The sequence below is a fragment of the Pongo abelii genome, chromosome 19 (assembly GCF_028885655.2).
Source record: "Pongo abelii isolate AG06213 chromosome 19, NHGRI_mPonAbe1-v2.0_pri, whole genome shotgun sequence".
Classification (NCBI taxonomy): domain Eukaryota; kingdom Metazoa; phylum Chordata; class Mammalia; order Primates; family Hominidae; genus Pongo; species Pongo abelii.
The window spans coordinates 97,012,105-97,029,399 of NC_072004.2; the positions used below are offsets into that span (position 1 = coordinate 97,012,105).

Consider the following 17,295-nt stretch of genomic DNA (forward strand, 5'->3'; position numbering starts at 1 on the left):
CAGTGCCCAAAGACTCCCGTCTGGGAGGTGATCTTGTGGATGGGCAGGGTGACCCAGGCCGGTGGAGGTGGGGTGGAGGGGAGGTCTTGAGGACGTGGGGAGGACAGGGGCTGGGGGTGAGTGGGGGACTGAGCCTGGGCGGGTTGAGGCCACAACCCCGACCACAGATGACCTCACTGGACACCGCCTCTCCCCAACCTAGGTCCTCAACCCTCCCTATCCCCTGGCAGCCCCTGCGGTGCTCATCCTTCCTTGTGCACTGCTCAAGGCCAGGCGAGTGGCAGAGGGTGGGGGAAAGCCAGTCCTGGGGAGGTGGGACGAGCACAGCCAGCAAGGGGAGGAACTGGCTGGGATGCCCCTCCCCTAAGCCCACCAGCCTTAGGGACAAAGAAGGGCAGGCTACCATGGTAAGAGGCTGGAACTCCCCGAGCCACGTGGGCAAGGCGGGTCCCAGTTAACCCTTGGAGGACCAGGTGCCACCTGGTCCAAGTTGGCAGGGAACAGCAGTGGCCCTGGAGCTCGGGCTGTCCCTGCAGCCTGCAGTGTCCCCTGGTGGCAGCCAAGGTGAGGTGGAGTCTGTGGCTGGGGCAGGACTGGGGGCACCAGGTGGAACCGCAGTGGCTGGCACTCAGCACCTCCAGGCTCCCCCCTCAGGAGGGCCTTGGAGAAGGTCTCCCTGCACTGCCCTGCCTGACGTGAACTTGGCCTGCCACTGTGGGAACCCCCACTTCCATCCACAGCCTGGGGCACGGCGGGAGGCAGAGGCTAGGAAGCAGAGCGTGGGGTGGAAGGTCAAAGAAACCCTTTGGAACGGAATAATGGCTGGGCCTGGAAGCAGGGTGGGGGGGGCACTGCTGCTACTGAGGCAGGTGGTACTCCATGAAGAGACAGCTGCCAGGTGGTGTCTAGCAGGTGCCCCTAGGGGGACGGTGAAGAAGAGCTGCTTTCACCCCACATGTGAGCTGGGCTGAGGATCATGCAAGGCTACGGTGTCAAGCCAGGATCGGAGCTGGAGCAGGTGCAGGAAGCTGGAAAGGTCGAGAGGCTACCCCTGCCACCGGGGAAGGGCCTCACATAGTGAGAGCTCAGGTGCTGAGTGTCCAGGAGGTGTGCACTAAAGAGGTGAGGGCAGGGAGGCCCAGGATGGGCGACAGGGCCCGGCCACACCGTGGTCCGCAGGCTCCCCGAGAAGCTGACTGTGGACCTGCCACCTGCCTCTGAGGCCAAGCCCTCCTCAAATGCCGAGTGTTGAGAGCAGGTTCCTTGGAGGTGTCTGTGAGTTGGGTGCATTTCACCCAGTCCCTGTACACTCTGGCGGCACATCGGGGCTGGGGACTGCCCACTGTGGTCCCTCCTTTCCTGCCTCTGTAGATTTCCTTTTTGTTCCACGTGACCTGCTCTCTTGGCCCCTCAGGGTCTGCGCCGCAGCTTTCTTTACAGGGGACCACATTGCGTCTTGAACTCGGGCTGGCAGGTGGGCATGAACGTTTTTAAACACACCTGCACTGATGCCTCCACATGGGTGACCCTGGAGAATGCCCCAACAGAGGTCAGGACAGCTGGGGACGCCGTCTCAGCCCTGGTGGCCAGCATTGCCTTAGGTCAGGAGGCTGCAGTGCCAAGGACAGCCAGCCACGTAAACCCCCCGTGTGTGCCCGGGGGTGTGGGGACACCAGTGCGGCTCATCCCGGTGTCTGCTCTTTCACGAGCCACAGTGGTGCCCCCACACCCCCTGCACAGCTGAGGCTAACAGGGTTGGATGGTGCCACTGCGCTGGACAGACAGCAGCCCCGTGGAAGGCCCCTCAGGCTCCCAGCCTCCTGAGACCTGCTGGCATCCAGCTGAGGGTGGGGAGGTGAGTCCTGCAGGCGACCCAGATCTGTCAGCTCTGGGATCCCTGTGGCCTGTGATGGCGAGTGAGGAGCTGGCACAGGCCTGGACACACCCCGCCCCCGCCCCGCCCCAGGCACGTGAACACAGAATCTGCACAGTCCTCCGCCCACTCATCCAGGGCCTGTTTGGGAGTCCCCACGGGCTGGTCTAGCCCCTCACTCTCCGAGCCCTGATGCTCAGAGCAAGACACGGGCACAAGTGCTGTACAAAGGTCAGAGCCAGAAGCTCTTGCCCGGGGGTGGCAGAGGACAGCCCTGGAGCACAGCACGGATGGGACTGTTAAGGGGTGCAGGCCTGTCTCGGTGGGTGGCTTGCTTGGCCCCAGCTCTCCCAGCAAGCACGGGCCACGGCCCCACTGAAAAGGCCGGGTTTGGAATATCTCCACCCACTGAAGAGGCTGCGTTTGGAGTGTCACCGGGGAGGCCTTGCTCCCTGAGATGTGGCAACCACTGAGGGAGACAAACCCTGACTAGGAGCACCCCACGGGCCCCTCCCACTCCACGGAGAGGAACACAGGGGAGCCAGGCAGGGGCCCCAGGCCTCCCAGACACCCCCTTGGAGCAGAGCCCTCCTCAGGGGTAACTGGGTCACAGGGACACTTCTTCTTTGGAGACCACCCTGGTGCTGGGGGCTCCCAAGCAGCGCCACGGCTCTGGAAGGAGCCCAGTGAGAGAGAGTGGGAAGGGGTGAGAAAAAACAGCCGCGGCCTGAAGTTTCACAGACAGGGTCGTTTGTCACAGCAGAGAAGCACCTCACGGCTCCTACCCGCACTCGTTGCGGACAGTGCCTGCAGCGGGAGCGGCGCGAGCACCCTCCCCAGATGAAAACACCAGCACCAGGAGGTGGGCCGTAGCCCAGGCTGAGGGAGGCAGCTGGGGGCTGGGGCTCAGGGCGCCCCCGGGCCACAGCGCCACCCTGAGTGGCCCTGAAAATAGTGCACAGTGCTGGGTACTGCCCCGGCCGGAGGCACCTAGGTGTTGAGCATTCCGGCCACAGGCCACCCGATGGCCCTTCCTTGGTGTGGCATGAGGCCACGGGCACTTGCAGGAGCTCCCTGCATGCTGTTTTGTGCTTTGGTCTCAGGGAGCACCCTCCTACCTCGGAGTCCCGGAGTGGGCAGCCGGGCAGGTGTGAACAGTGTGACAAGGGTACCGTGGGGCACCTGGTAGTGCCACCCAGAGGGGCAGCCGGTGCTCCTGGCGGTGTGGCAGCAACAGTTACAAACTCACCCGAAGTCCAAACCCCAGAAATCCTGTTTCTCTGGCCCTCGGGGTCCAGAATGCACCGCACTGCCTCCTGGCCTCAGGGGCTGCTGCTGTGGCGGAAAGGCTGCCCAGCAGTGAGGAAGGCGAGTGTAAGGGCTGCGGCTGCGGTCAGAGACGGAGAGACACCAGCAGAGGACGCGAAGCTGGACCGGCCAGGTTCAGGGCCCGCCTCGGTTGCTCCCAGTCAGAATCTGCTTTGTGCTCCACGGCCTCCAAGCACTCTCATGAGTGTTCTGCTCCTACGTGGCCAGGTCCCACGTTCCCTGACGGCTCTGGCCAGGCCAACTCGGTTTTCCTCTAAAACCATGAAGGCCTGGGGGGCTATTACAGAGGCTGGAAGCGTAGCCAGAGCCGCGGCCAGGGGCAGGCCCGCCTGGTCACAGCAGGATGAGGCTGGGGTGGCGCAGCTGCCGGTACACCTGCAGCAGCCTCTGGGCGGTGGCACAGGAGCTGGCCTCATCCTCCATGCATAGCCGGTCGCGCAGGGTCTGCACCTCCCGCAGCAGCGTCTGCAGGTGGAGCAGACACAGCTCAGGCCCCCACCTGGCCCTGGGGATGTCACTGGGTACCTCTTGGGGACCCACCACTTGCAGGACCCTACTTGGGAAGTGGCAGGTGGTCCGAGGAAGAACACTCCGGAACCTTAAAGCATGGGACATGCAGCCTGGCCTGGACACCCAGCCCCTCAAGTAGGGTGAGGGGCAGGAACAGCCATGGCCACTCGGACTCTGCCCCAGGCCCATGGGAGCAAAGCCCATGCGTTGTGAGGACGCTGCGGACCCCGAGTGACTGGAGAGGGGCCTGGCGATGGGCGCTCCTGGCTACCCAGGTGAAGGGGACTGCCCGGGGAACCGGGTGCTCACCTCGTGGTTGGCGTGGATCTGGCGGAGATACTGCACACGGAGATCAGGAGCGCTGGAGCCCTGGGCGGCCTGCTCTGTCACCATCGTCTGGGGGGGGACACAGGAGACATGCTGGAGAGGGTGTGCCCCAGCACCTGCCCCCACACCCCTTGGAGCAGGGTGACCCTCTCCCTCTATCTGCCCGGTGCTGCCTCCCTGCCTGGCACCCCCCCCCCGCCTGGCACCCCCCCGCCTCCCTGCCTGGCACCCCCCCCACCTCCCTGCCTGGCACCCCTCCCCACCCCAGCGCTTTGCTGTTTTCCACCTTGCTGTTCACCTCGACTTCCTGCCCTCCAGAGCAGCAGGGCACAGAGCCCCTGGCCTGACAGTTTCCTGGAAGTGAACTCGTTTGGTTCTTTTCTCTCCACTGCTGGGATCTTCCCTGTCCCCAAGAGCCACACTCTGTGCAGATGCAGACCTGCCTACTGCCTCCTTCTCCCATCCTGGGGTTCAAGCCTGAAGGCCGCTCAGGAGAACAGACCAGCCAGGGAGCTGCCTCGGCGTCTTGTGCAGAGACCCTGGCCTGGCCATTCACTCATTCACACAGCACAGCCCAGTGTGGGCTGCGGCACTGGCTCCCTGGGCTTGGATCTAAATTCCCAGATGGGACCAGGTGTGGTGGCTCAGGCCTGTCATCCCAGCACTTTGGGAGGCCGAGGCAGGCAGATAACTTAAGGTCGGGAGTTCAAGACCAGCCTGATCAACATGGTGAAACCCCATCTCTACTAAAAATATAAAGAAATTAGCCAGGCATGGTGACAGAGCCTGTAATCCCAGCTATTCGGGAGGCTGAGGGAGGAGAATCACTTGAACCTGGGAGGCAGAGGGTGCAGTGAGCAGAAATCTCACCACTGGACTGCAGCCTGGGTGACAGAGCCAGAGCTCTATCTCAAACAAACAAACAAATAAAACTAAATTTCCAGACAAGCCTGGGCAGTGAGGCTCCTGCAGGCTCTTGGAGCAAAGCAACTGAGAAGAGATCACGACACCCTGAGGGGCAGCACTGGCCTGCCTGGGGCTCCAGAAGTGCTGGTAGCTGTACTGCGTGCTGGGTAGGGTCCTGAGCACTCCTGTTGGTGGGGCGGGCACCTAGCCATTGGGGGACACTAAGGTCTGAGGCCCGAGATGAGATCTGTGTCCAGGAGGCAGCAGCAGTGCATGGGCTCCTGTGCGCTGACTCAGGCCCCCCAGATTCATGCGGAAGCCCTAGTGCCAGCACTCAGAGCCTGGCTGTGTCTGGAAATGGGGTATCTGCAGATGATCAAGATGAGGTCACTGGGGTGGGTTTGACCCCACACGACTGTGTCCTTGTAAGAAGAGGGATATCTGGACACAAACCCAGGGGGTGGAGCTCTGCTCTTGGCAGGGGATGGGACTTTCTTGGGGACCAGATGGCCCAGTGGGCAGCGTTTCCTCTGACAGGCAACACCTCAGCTCTGGAGAACCCCCTGGTGCCCCCAGCACTCAGGACTAGACCCCCAAGCCCAGGCAGCCCCATCGTGGTGCCGTGAGATCACTGGGGTCATGGTGCTGCGTGACATGCTCATCAGGGTCATGGCAGTGTCACAGTGCAGGGGCACAGGGTCCTTGCACCAAATGAGATCTCTGGGTCATGGTGCTGCGTGAGCTGACGCGTTCATTGGGGTCGGCCATCTGAGCCACCTGCCAGGGCTGGGCAGAGCCACTGTTCACAGAAGGGCCTGGTCTCCACGTGTTACCACAGTGCCCACAGGAGTGGAGCTGGCGTCACGCCCTGGATCTCAGGGTTGGGCAGGCCTGGCATGCACATTGATAACAAGCCCAGGTGGAGCCGAGGCAGGGACCACCCCTAACAAGAAACTCCAGAACCGGTTTCTAGGGTCGCTGCAGACCCACCATATGTGCCAAAGCTGCTCTACAGTCCTAGCGGGCGGGCATGACGGCTGCCTTGCCGAGGGCACGAGCTTAGACTTTAGCTTGGAACTTGGAGAGCTTCTTCTCAGATCTGGCAGCCGCTGACCCAGGCTGGCTCTGGGCACAGCATGGAAGCAGCTATTCCTGTGCCAGGGAACTCCTGGGGCTGTGAGTGGGGGGAGCTGCAAACTCCACTCTCTTGGCAAAGACATGGAGGCTCCTAGCACCTTGTTCTAGGATCCACGCCCAGGCCACAGCCTCTCCAGGCAGCCTCTGCCCAGCCAGAGAAGGGAGGAAACCTTGGGCTGACCTCGCAAGTCACAAATAGAAACCCACTGGCCTTGTAGCCTGGGCAGTCCTTGGACTCACAGGTGCCCAGGGTGTGACGGCACACCTGGGGAGCAGCATCGGCCTCCTGAGAGGGTCCACCCCATGCCTCTCATCGCCCACAGCCCCACTGCACAACACTGCACTCAGCGGCAGAGCGGGCTTGGATCTTCCTACAACTCCCTTGCAGGGAGCCGCAGACCCCGTAGCCAGCAGCTACAGGGTCCCATGCAGGGACCTTAGTGAGCAATCCACAGATCCTGGCCACCTTCCCGAGCGAGCCGACATACCTGCATGCGCCCGACAATGGCATGGTGCGCCCTGCAAATGTCGGCCAGAGAGGAGCTTTCCACTTGAATCTCCACGGCCTGGATGGGCCCTGCTGGGCAGAGGTCGGTCATGGCCACCTGCAACACAGGAGCCACCTCACTGCCTGCCTATGGCACTCCCACCTGCCCGGGGGGCTCAGGCTACACAGGATCCTCCCCAGCTGGCAGCACGTGAGGCCCTGAGATGGTCCCAATCCCCTGCCCTGGGCTGTCCTATACCCTGAAGGAGGCAGAGCTCAGTACCCTGGTTTAGCTTTTTCCACCTGAAGAACCAGCCACCAACCAAATGGCAAGCACCTGCTCTGCACCCAGATGTGTCCAGGAAGACCCCATCCCTCAGACCTGTGGAATTCACGCAGGGCCTTGAGCCAGACTGGGGCCTACTCCAGAAGGCGGCCACTATTGTGACACACCTCGTGAACAACCTACATGTGGATCCTGCCACGCCCTTGGGGCGCCCAGACCTGTCCCCCGACACCAGGCATCACAGATCACCTCTGGCAGCAGGGTTAGGGCATCGCTGTGGGCATTGGGAGCTGCTGGGCCTATCTATGGGACACCCACCTGTCCCTTAGGAAGGCTGCACTGAGCTGAGCTGGACAACAAAGAATGGCAAGAACAGGCCAAGAGCCAGGAAGCCGGGCTTATTCTGCACATGCAGCACATGAGGTGAGATGCCAGGGGCCTGGGGAGCCCAGAAAGGACACAGTCACCTGCGGCTCTCCCACAGGGGCCGCCAGCACCGACCTGCAGGGCCACCAACAGACCCTAGCATCAGGGCTGAAAGGGCTGTGTAGAGGGCAGCCAAGGTACCCGAGGGCCGAGGCTTGATTCCAAGTGCAGACTCTGGGCCGAGCACAGTGGCTCACGCCCGCAATCCCAACACTTTGAGAGGGTGAGGTGGGCGGATCACCTGAGGTCAGGAGCTCAAGACCAGCCTGGCCAACATGGTGAAACCTCCGTCTCTACTAAAAACACAAAACTTAGCTGCGTGTGGTGGCGGGTGCCTGTAATCCCAGCTACTCAGGAGGCTGAGGCAGGAGAATCGCTTGAACCCAGGAGACAGACGTTGCAGTGAGTCAAAATCGTGCCACTGGACTCCAGCCTGGAGACAGAGCGAGACCCTGTCTCAAAGAAAACCAAAACCAAGTGCAGACTCTGAGCCCCAGGCAGCTTTGGCCATCCTCAGGGACACGTGTCCTGGCAGCCTGGGCTGCCCTGCAAGAGCCTCTGCTGGTGGGACTTGAGGGTGTGCTGGAGGCACCACAGTCATGAGTCTCTGGAAAGGTGTGCACAACAGGGGCTGGAGACCAGCAGTGCCATTTGCCATTCAGCGGCTTCCGCAACAGGTCAGGAGCTCTCTGGCAGTGCAGAGGGTTAGCGGGGCTGCTCCTGGGGTACAGGTGTTGGCGGCAGCACTGTGGAACCCGCTGACTTAAGTCCTGTGCAGGGGAAGGGGGGCCCCCATGGCGGACAGGGCTGGACAGAGCCAGTCCTCGGGGATCTGAGCTGCAAGGCCCTCCCTGCCTGAGTGGGGTCTGCTTGGTGCGAGGGGAAAGTGTCATATCAGAGTCCTCCGGGAAGCTTGGGAAAAGGCTGCCAGGCCCCCACCCAGGGTAAGGGGTCCTTCCGAGCTCCGGCCCAGGGGCCCCACCCCAAGAACTGCTGGTGCCATGGCTCGTTTCCCTGAACCCCTGCTTGCCTCTCGGACGATGAGGTGAACGTCAGCGCCATCAGGGGCCACTCCCTGGATGGAAGATAGTGCTCGGGCCTTCACGACATCCACAGCAGCATTCTCAGCAAGGAGCCATTGCAGGGTGGCACAGCACAGGGGCACGCCTGGAGGGGAGGCACCAGCCGAGAGCTCAGCCTGATCCTACCAGGTGGGCTCAGCCGATCCTATCAGGTGGGCATCTGCATAGCTGCCCCAAAGTGCCCTTCCAAGAGCCATCTAAGCATCCCAGCTGTCCCCAGCCCCACCCTGAGCTGTGGCGTGGCCAGCTGACCCAGAGGAAGGAGGCCACTGCTCAACTTTCTCTGCTGAACAAGTCCTACGATGGGTGGTGGCAGTTACGATCTGTGGAAAGTGAAAACCTCACTTTGGGGGACCTGCTAATGCTCCTGGGGGCTGATGTTAGGAGCAGGCAGCTCCGCCCGGCACTGGGCAGAAACACCCCAGGGGATGGCTGCGGCTGCCCTCTCTGCACAAACCCAAATCCAGAAACCATCCAAATACCCATCTGCAGCAGAACAGTAACATCTGCACCTGCGACACAGAGGGTCTCACACACATGGGGGAGCAAAGGACAGACACAAAGAAGGGACCGCACACTCCATTTCGTGGAGCTCACACACGCCTGATGAACGGTGCTGGGGCTTTGGGGTGAGCGCAGCTGACTCCCTCCCTGGGTGCCTGCACTGTGAAGCTCACAGTTTGGCTCCTTTGTGACTCTTCTGTATTTAGGTTACGCTTCCATATATAGGTTTAAAAAACACAACTGGAAAGAAATACATGGTGAGAGGGCTCCACATAAGGCCAGACCCCAACAGCAGAGAGAACGCAGGTGAAGCTCATTTCCTGAGCAGAGCTCGCTGGGCTGGGGGGCCAGGCTGCCCCAGGAGCAGCTGGGAGAGGGAGGAACAGCCCATTTCCACAGGCCCGAGGTGGGTAGGGTGGAGTGGCTCATGCAGGTAATCCCAGCATTTTGGGAGGCCCAGAGGAGATCAATTGAGGCCAGGAGCTCGAGGCTGCAGTGAGCCATGATTGCACCAGTGCACTCCAGCTTGGGCAACAGAGCAAGTTCCTGTCTCTTTAAAAAAAAAAAAAAAAATCCCCAAGGCTGAGCAAAGCCAATCAGTGCCACCAACCTGAGTGGCCGTCCTTCAAGGCAGCTCTGAGCAGCTCCGCCGACACCTTGATGGAAGCTACTGATGGGGGCAGGTACTCGGCCCGCAGGGAGGCGGGTCCTGCTGGCTGGCTGCCAGGCTCCCGACAAGTTTCCAGAAAAGTGGCCACAGGGTCTCGGGTGGGGCCGAGTGGGGAGGGGGCCCGTGTGTGTGGCGGGGCCAGGCCAGGGAAGCGCAGACATTGCAGCATGTCCACTGTGTGCCTGCTCAGGGGGAGGCAAACGCCCTCTTGCTCTGGCAGGACATCGGAGGGGCACTCATCCAGAAAGGGGTCCTCAGAGTCCGAGGGGGCAAGGGCCCCGCCCACCACCTCCCTGAGACTGTAGAACAGCGTGCAGGACACGGTCACGGGCAGGTCGAGCCCGCCGTTCTCACCAGGGCCCAGGGGTAGTGTCACCTCCCGCCGAGCACCGGGGCCGAGCTGGTCCACGGGGATGGTGTAGGTGATGGCGGAGCAGGCCGAGTCCAGGTCGAGGGCACAGGAGCTGGTGAGCACCTGGATGCACAGGGTCCACCCCTGGTCCAGGCTGAAGTTGCTGCTGTTCTCTAGCACGCAGGTGGCCATGAGCACATCCTGTGTCTGCAGGCGGCTCCAGGTGGTGCTGGTGGTGCAGGAGATGGGTCTGGGGCCCGTGCCGCTTGACAGCAGTGCACAGCTCACGTTCATGGCCTCGTTGAGGCTTGTCAGTGCCTTGTTCCGCTGGTCAACCGCTTTCTTTAGAAAAGACACTCTGCGAAGGACAGACATGACCCCCAGGAGAGAGGGGGACACCCACAGCGCCAGGTGCCACATCTTGACTCAGGCCCGGTAGGCACCGAACCTGGCTCCACGACAAGCACACGTTGGGTGTGGAGCCACGCCAGAGAGTGAGCCCCCGCCCCAGGGGCGTGTTTCTTCTGGTCCCACCCACACCGAGCCTCTCCGGAAGCTGCCTCCAGCCATCTGACCCGACCTCTCCCCTTACACCACAAGAGGAAAGAGGACAGAGAATGAAGCTGGTGCTCCGGGGGCCTAGGCTCATCTGCCAGGTTCGAGAAGCCCACCACCCACATCTGGGCCACGCAGGGGCCAGGTGGTGCATTACCCCACCCTCGGCTCCCCAAAATGTTCCTAGCGGGCCTCTTTTCTCCCTTGCAGCCTTCACGGTGGAAACCAGGGGGGTCGCAGGCACTACAGAAACAGCCCTAAACCACAGGGACCTGAAGTGACAGGCCCCTCGCCTCGGGACCCCAGTGGTTACGTGAGGGGAGCAGGGGAGGCTGCGTGCACTCAGTGTGTTCTCTCTGAATGTCCCGAAGCCAGTGCTGCGGGAGGAAAAGCACACTGGATCCTGCGCTGAGAGCAGGGAGGGTGAGGACTCAGCAGGGGACGTCTCCTGTGCCCCACTTGGGAGAAAGGGTGGGCTGCTGGGGGGCAGTCCCGGCTCATCTTCCAGAGGCAGCCGGGTAGCCTGTCACCAAACAGTGGGACGCGTGAGGCTCCCAAGACATCTTAAGAGGACAAGTAACGGCCGGGCACGGGGGCTCAACGCCTGTAATCCCAGCACTTTGAGAGGCCAAGGCAGGCAAATCACTTGAACCCAGGAGTTCGAGACCAGCCTAGGCAACATGGTGAAATCCCATCTCTACTAAAAATACAAAAATTCCCCGGGCGTGGTGGCAGGTGCCTGTAATCCCAACCACTCAGGAGGCTGAGGCAGGAGAATCGCTTGAACCCAGGAAGCGAAGGTTGCATTGAACCGTGATAGCGCCACAACACTCCAGCCTGGGCGACAGAGTGAAATTCTCTCTCAAAAAAAGAGGCCAAGTAGGGTGGGGCGCAGTGGCTCACGCCTGTAACTCCAGCACTTTGGGAGGCTGAGGCAGGCGGATCACGAGGTCAGGAGATCAAGACCATCTTGGCTAACAAGGTGAAACCCCGTCTCTACTAAACAATACAAAAAATTAGCCGAGCATGGTGGTGGGCACCTGTAGTCCCAGCTATTTGGGAGGCTGAGGCAGAAGAATGGCGTGAACCCGGGAGGCGGAGCTTGCAGTGAGCCGAGATCATGCCACTGCACTCCAGCCTGGGTGACAGTGCGAGACTCTGTCTCAGAAAAAAAAAAAAAAAGAGGCCAAGTAATGGCCTGGCCTGGACCATTGCCACCCGAGGACACCCAGACCCGGACGACCCCACACAGGGACGCTACCTCCTGAGGGTGGCAGTGCCAGCCTCTACCTGGCCCAAGATGAGCTGCTCACCTCTCAGAGATGTTGCCAATTCCAGAGAGCAGCTCCTTTATTTTCCGGCCTGCACTCTCTGTGGTCATCCTGGCTGGGCCAGGCATCTCAGAGTCCAGGTCCAGGCTGCAGGTCATCAGGCGGCCTTTGGCGGACAGGGCCAGGAGCTTGGTGCCACCTGGTGACAGACACACATGGGGCCTGGTCAGCAGGCTGGGAGGGGCAAGTAGCGTGACACTTGGTGGTGTTTCCCCCGGCTCCAGGAAAAAAGTTGGAAGACGGCCAAGGCCAGTGTCCAGTGAGGAAGAGAAGGTCCCAAGGCAAATGCACTGTCCCCACCCTGGGCTTCTGTCAGTGGCCCCGAGCCACGCCATCTCTGATCCCACCCGTAGCCCTCTCTTCTGCAGTGGAGACAGTCTGGCGTTTCCCTTCAAAGCCCTTCTCTCCTGCTGTGTATGTATTTTCCGTGGCGAGATTTATTAGCATGCTCACAACGCGAGCACACACAGGCAAGTGCACTGGTAGGAGGTGTGTGGCTCTATTTCTCTCACCCCAACACTGGGCACACACAGCTAAAACCCTCTCTGGCTTTTTCTGTGGAAAACACAAAACTAGAATTCCACAATGCCATCTGCTTTTGGTCCAGAGCAGACTCACAGGCAGGCCACACCATGACACGAGCAAGCATTTGCAGCCGTTGGAAGAAAGGCGAGTCCAGAACAGACCTCCCTGGGCTGCTCGCCACACGAGACCTGCCAAAGAGATGCTTGCAGCGGACCCCCCAAGATGCAGTTTCCTCTGAGTCCACAGCCAGCAAGCAGCAAACTCAGATCCTACCAGGCCCAGGGCCACACCCTAGACCCCAGAGGCAGAGCAACAGGTGGACCCACCACCAGCCCAACCTTGAGACAAGAAGAGAGCTCACCACTAGGCTGTATCAGCACCTGTCAGCCTTGCAAAAGAACACGCCCAGGAAAGGAAGGCGGCCTGATAGTAGCAGACAGCCAAAAAGGGTGCTCCACTCTGGGCTCCCATCTTTCATTTTAGACAGCAGCTCATACCTTCATGCGTCCTGGGAGACGCGGACAGAGAGACGACACTGCAGATGTTCAGGCTGGCTGGGCACAGCATGGGGGGCAGGCCTCCCGGGCCTTCTTCGGGCTGCTCAGGGCCCAGCAGGGTGCTTCCCCGAGACAGATCCACCACACAGAGGTCAGAAGGGGTGCTGTGGTACACGCGGCCACCCCCACCACAGGCAGCGCAGAGCATGGGGCCTGGGAGGCAGTACTCCCGCAGCTCGGGCACCAGCTTCCCGGACTCATCCCAGCTGGCCTTGATGGCCAGCATCCGGCCGTGGTGACCAAGGGCCACCAGACAGTCACAGTGCACATCCTCGTCAGGCAGAAAATTCTCTGCGGCTTCTGCAGCCTGTGGCTCGGTCTTCAAGGCCCCTATGAAGATGACGGGCTCCTCCAGGTGATGGAGGATCTTGACAAGGGCATTTGGGTCACCAGGGGCTGACCTGGAGGTGACCAGGGCCTTCAGGATCACACAGCAGAGCTGGCCATCAGGGAGACCACAGAGGACCACAGGTGACTGCAGGAGGGTGGCATCAGCTCCAAAGAGGAGCCCGAAGAGGGCGTCCTCCAGCGTGAAGCCCCCGGAGCCCCCGAGCAGGTCGTGCGGGACCCTGGAGCCTGACGGTGACACACAGCACAGCACTGGAAGGAAGTGGGGAGCTGCAGGCTTTCCTGGGACCCCGGCTGGGGGTGTGTAGGAGGACAGCTCCACCTCACCGATCTGGCCTCCTGGCCGGGGGTCCTCCCCAGGACAGGGCTGCTCAAACAGCTGCATCTTCCATCGCGTAGGGCCCTGCACCAGGGTGACCAGCACACTGTCCAGCAAGGTGAACGCGCACAGCGCAGCATCAGGAAGTATGCAGGCGTCGGGGTCCACAGGGATCACGGGCGAAGGCTGGTCACCATCCTCGCTGTCCCTGTCATCCTGGCTCGTAGACCTTTGAGAACAGGGACGCACTGGTCAGGCCTGGGCAGGGTGGGATTCCCACGTTCTCTTCACAATAACCTGGCATGGAGCAGTCTGGCTCAGGGGTTCCCGCAGTGACCCCCAAGGCCGCTCAGCAGTCCATCTGCCACATGGCCTCCCACCTTCCCCACGAAGGATACTCTTGACAGGAAGTACCAGGCATCCAAAACCAGCTTGAACGGACACCCCTCAGCATAGAACCGTCAGGCTGAGGCCCAGGCTGCAAAGTGCACAGGCTGCCCCCTCTACAGCCTGGGCCTCCGTCAGCAGCTGCTGGCTCTGCACTGAAGACAGGCCTGGCCTGACTGCCCGGAGCTCGCTTCCTTCCAACCCAGATGGTGTCCACTGATCACTGACTCGGGGTCACGGTGCCTTTGCTGTCTCCTCCCTCCAATAAAGACCCAGCCTCGGGGGCGTGTCTCACCAGACAGCACCGGGCCACCAGGGCCCAAAGGAGAGGATCCCGCGCCCCGCCGTGAGCTTAACCATGTGAACCCCACTTACTAAGGACTGTGAGCAAGACACTTGCACAAAGAGTGCTGGGGGCAGGGGCTCCAGATATGGGCAGGGATGGCGGCCAAGGCTTCAGAGCTGGCGGCAGCCCGGGTACCCAAGCGCGATGAGGTGGGGCTGCTCGCTCTGAAGCAGTCTGGGGGCAGCAGGAGCGTGCGGGAGGGAGGCCGCGGGCCCGCCCTCACCTGCTCCTGCCCGGGTGGTCCAGCGACAGGCAGTAAAGGCCCCTCCGGGCGCACAGCGCGTACAGCAACCTGCGCGGCGCCAGCAGCTCCAGGTGCCACACCTGGTCGGGGAACCGGAACGCCGCCTGCGGACCGGGGCGCGGGTCAGGCCGACGCGACGCGCGGGCCCGCGGTCTTCATTTTCACGCGAACCGCCGCCCCCGCCCGGTCCCTCCCGCCCCCGCGGGCCGGCGCTCACGGTCAGCAGCCCGCCGTCCTGGTCGTACACGTAGACGAGCTCGCTCCCGGTGGACAGGAAGACCTCTGCCTCATGGCACAGCACGCGGGGCTTGCCCGCCGCCAGGCCCCCGAGAGGGCAGCAGAAGCCCGCCAGGTAGCGGACCCGCGGCGCGGCGCCGGCCATCCTGCACGCGGGCCCGTCAGAGTGAGGAGCCCCGGCCGCGCGGCGGCGGCTCCGCCTGGGAGCGCTTTACGGCAGCCTGCTGTGCGGCGCGACCTCCGCCGTAAAGCGGTCGGCGGTGCCGGGGGCGGGCCGGAAAGGACGCGCTGCTGGGACTCGGGGAGCTGGGGCGGTCGCTGGGACCCGCGGGGAGCAGGGGAGCCATCCTAGGGGCCGCGGCACCGTGCCGCAGGTCGAGGTTGACCCGGCCGGGCTGGTGGGAGCCCTCGGCGGCTTCATGGCCCCGGCTGCTGCACGGGTTCCCCAGGGTGGGGAAGCGGGTCCTGGCCGAGCAGAGGTTGCTCTTGGGCGGGGCTGGATCCCGCTCCATTCGGGGCGTCTCCCCGAAGCAAGCGCTCAGCTCCTCGGGCTTTTGCGTAAACGCCTCGATTCTCTGGGCTCTCGGAGAACAGCTGGGTCCTGCCGGAGCGCACTCCAGCCGGGGACGGGGTGGGGCAGCGCCGGCTCTTGTCATCCTAGGGATGGGTCTCTGCCGTGTGCTCTGCGAGCCGCTCCCCGGCCGCCCCCACGTTCAGGGCCCAGCGGAGTGAGCCAGCTTAGGTGGAAGTGCGTCCGTCCCTCCGTGGCTGAACACGTGGGGACAGGGAGTACACCAATGGGGTTTCTGGGTTGGGGGTAGAGGACAAAAAAATGACTGTGAGTCAGGGCAAGACACCTCCACCCTCTCCCTCCTGGCAGCTCTCCACTTCCTCCAGGAGAGAAGTACTGACCAGAGAACGCTCGTGGAGGGGCCTGCAATACGGACACCTCCTCCATGCCCGGAAGAGAGCGGAAACCAGGAACACCGTTCACTAGTAAATGACCAAGGAACCCCGCCCCCGGCCCGCCTCCCTCCGTTTAAGAAGCCAATCTGAAGAGCGCTAAGGCCAGACACCCTCGAGGGAGAGTCTAGGGGCAGGGCTGCAAAACTGGGCTTGGAAGTTAGGCAGACATCGTGGAGTCCGGGTGCACCTGCTGGAGCACAAAGCACCACGTGCAGACGTCCTGACCGCCCCTCTTTGAGGTTGGGGTGGGGACTGACCCCAAGGCAACGGGGATGTCTGATTCTGGATGTTGGGTTAGACAGACTCAAGTGCGGCACCTGGAGTCAGTTCCTTGCTCCTCTCTTCTCGCCAGGGCTGCTCTGAAGGTGTTTGGGCGGGAAATGCTGTCTTTGATGCTGGGGAGTGGGGAGAGGAGGGCCAGGGGCATCTCATTTGGCCTTCAGAGACAGGAAGTGCAGATGCCGCATCGTTGTGAATTTCCCCACAGGAATCCGCAGGTCTTCTGACTGCTAGTTTTAACCCTCTGAAGCCTTGTGAATCACTCGCTCACACACACCAACCCCATCCAGTCCTCCCAGGCCATCTCTTCCGTACGGATGGTAACATGCCAAGACTGTCCTAGAGGAAATGATCACAATCACGTGGATGAGGAAACGGACGTGGGAGAAGGCCCGCCAAACCAGCAGCCTCACCCCGCGGTTTACTCCACTGCCCACTCCACTCTGCTCCGGGGGCTGGCAGGCTTTTGGCCCCACGCCAAGCCCAGCTCCTTCTATCTACAACAAGAGTTATGATCAGTAGTCATGTGAGGGACCTTAAGCATGGATCCCAGGGGAAAGGGGGTGAGTTAGACACAAGCAAAGGGCTCAAGGCCGGCTCTCCATCAGCTGCTGGGCTGTGCCGTGCCCCACCTATACTTGGCGAAGGGTGATGAGGGCTGAGGCAGCCTCTCTGTCCGTGGGTGTGGAAGATGCACACACTCCTAGCGGAAGCCTTGGAGACAGCAGTGCAGACCGCTGGACACTGCGTTTCTATGCCCAACTTGGAGGTGGTGTCGTCTCCCTAAGCACAAATTACATGAAGGAGTCAGTTTAGAAGGTCAGACTGAGGGGAGAGAAACCATGAAGCTTCAGGCTGTGTTGAGGGCGAGGAGGGCTGGGCCTTGAGGGACCTCTCTCCTCAGAGCAGCACAGCCCAATAAAGGAGAACACAGCAGGAAGGTGGGGCAGGGACCCAGGAACCCGACTTCTCCCTTTTTATTTTGACACAGGTTCTCACTCTGTCTCCCAGGCTAGAGTGTAGTGGCACAATCTCGGCTCACTGCAGCCTCAACACCCCAGGCTCAAGCCAACCCTCCTGCCTCATCCTCCCGAGAAGCTGGGACTGTAGCTGCACACTACCACGCCAGGCTAATTTTTTGTCTTTTTAAATAGAGACAGGGTTTCGCCATGTTGGCCAGGCTGGTCTCGAACCCCGGGCCCGAGTTCTATTTCTAAGCAGTACAATTTGCTTGATTTCATTGGGGAGTGGCATCCAGAACTATGTTTTAAATTTTTTAATTTTGGCCGGGCGCGGTGGCTCACGCCTGTAA

General features: G+C 61.6%; 1 protein-coding gene across 4 annotated transcripts; it reads right to left on the reverse strand.

Annotated features, from left to right (window-relative positions):
• Nucleotides 1-2,601: 2,601 nt before the first annotated feature.
• On the reverse strand, nt 2,602-15,721 carry FAAP100 (FA core complex associated protein 100). 4 transcript variants are annotated; one of them, XM_024234889.3, is made up of 10 exons: nt 15,651-15,721; nt 14,719-15,544; nt 14,481-14,605; nt 12,798-13,753; nt 11,758-11,914; nt 9,892-10,247; nt 8,312-8,448; nt 6,571-6,687; nt 4,022-4,108; nt 2,602-3,667 (listed from the first exon to the last, which is right to left on the reverse strand). In XM_024234889.3, exons 2-10 carry the CDS (start codon nt 14,881-14,883, stop codon nt 3,536-3,538), a joined length of 2,232 nt encoding a protein of 743 aa, XP_024090657.3. In that variant the 5' UTR covers nt 14,884-15,544; nt 15,651-15,721; the 3' UTR covers nt 2,602-3,535. The 4 variants fall into 4 exon arrangements, with proteins under 4 accessions (XP_024090657.3, XP_024090656.3, XP_054391885.2 ...); XM_024234888.3 differs by having other exon boundaries at nt 9,478-10,247; nt 15,651-15,720; XM_054535910.2 differs by lacking the exons at nt 14,481-14,605; nt 15,651-15,721 and having other exon boundaries at nt 9,478-10,247; nt 14,719-14,851.
• Nucleotides 15,722-17,295: the final 1,574 nt, after the last annotated feature.

Bases quoted from the DNA above. Each gene is read 5' to 3' on its own strand.
- FAAP100 (XM_024234888.3), bottom strand. From the start codon at position 14,883: ATGGCCGGCGCCGCGCCGCGGGTCCGCTACCTGGCGGGCTTCTGCTGC. The intron at 10,248-11,757 runs GTGAGCAGCTCA...TGTCCTTCGCAG, and splicing joins ATTGGCAACATCTCTGAGAG to AGTGTCTTTTCTAAAGAAAG. The intron at 4,109-6,570 runs GTATGTCGGCTC...GTCCCCCCCCAG, and splicing joins CCATTGTCGGGCGCATGCAG to ACGATGGTGACAGAGCAGGC.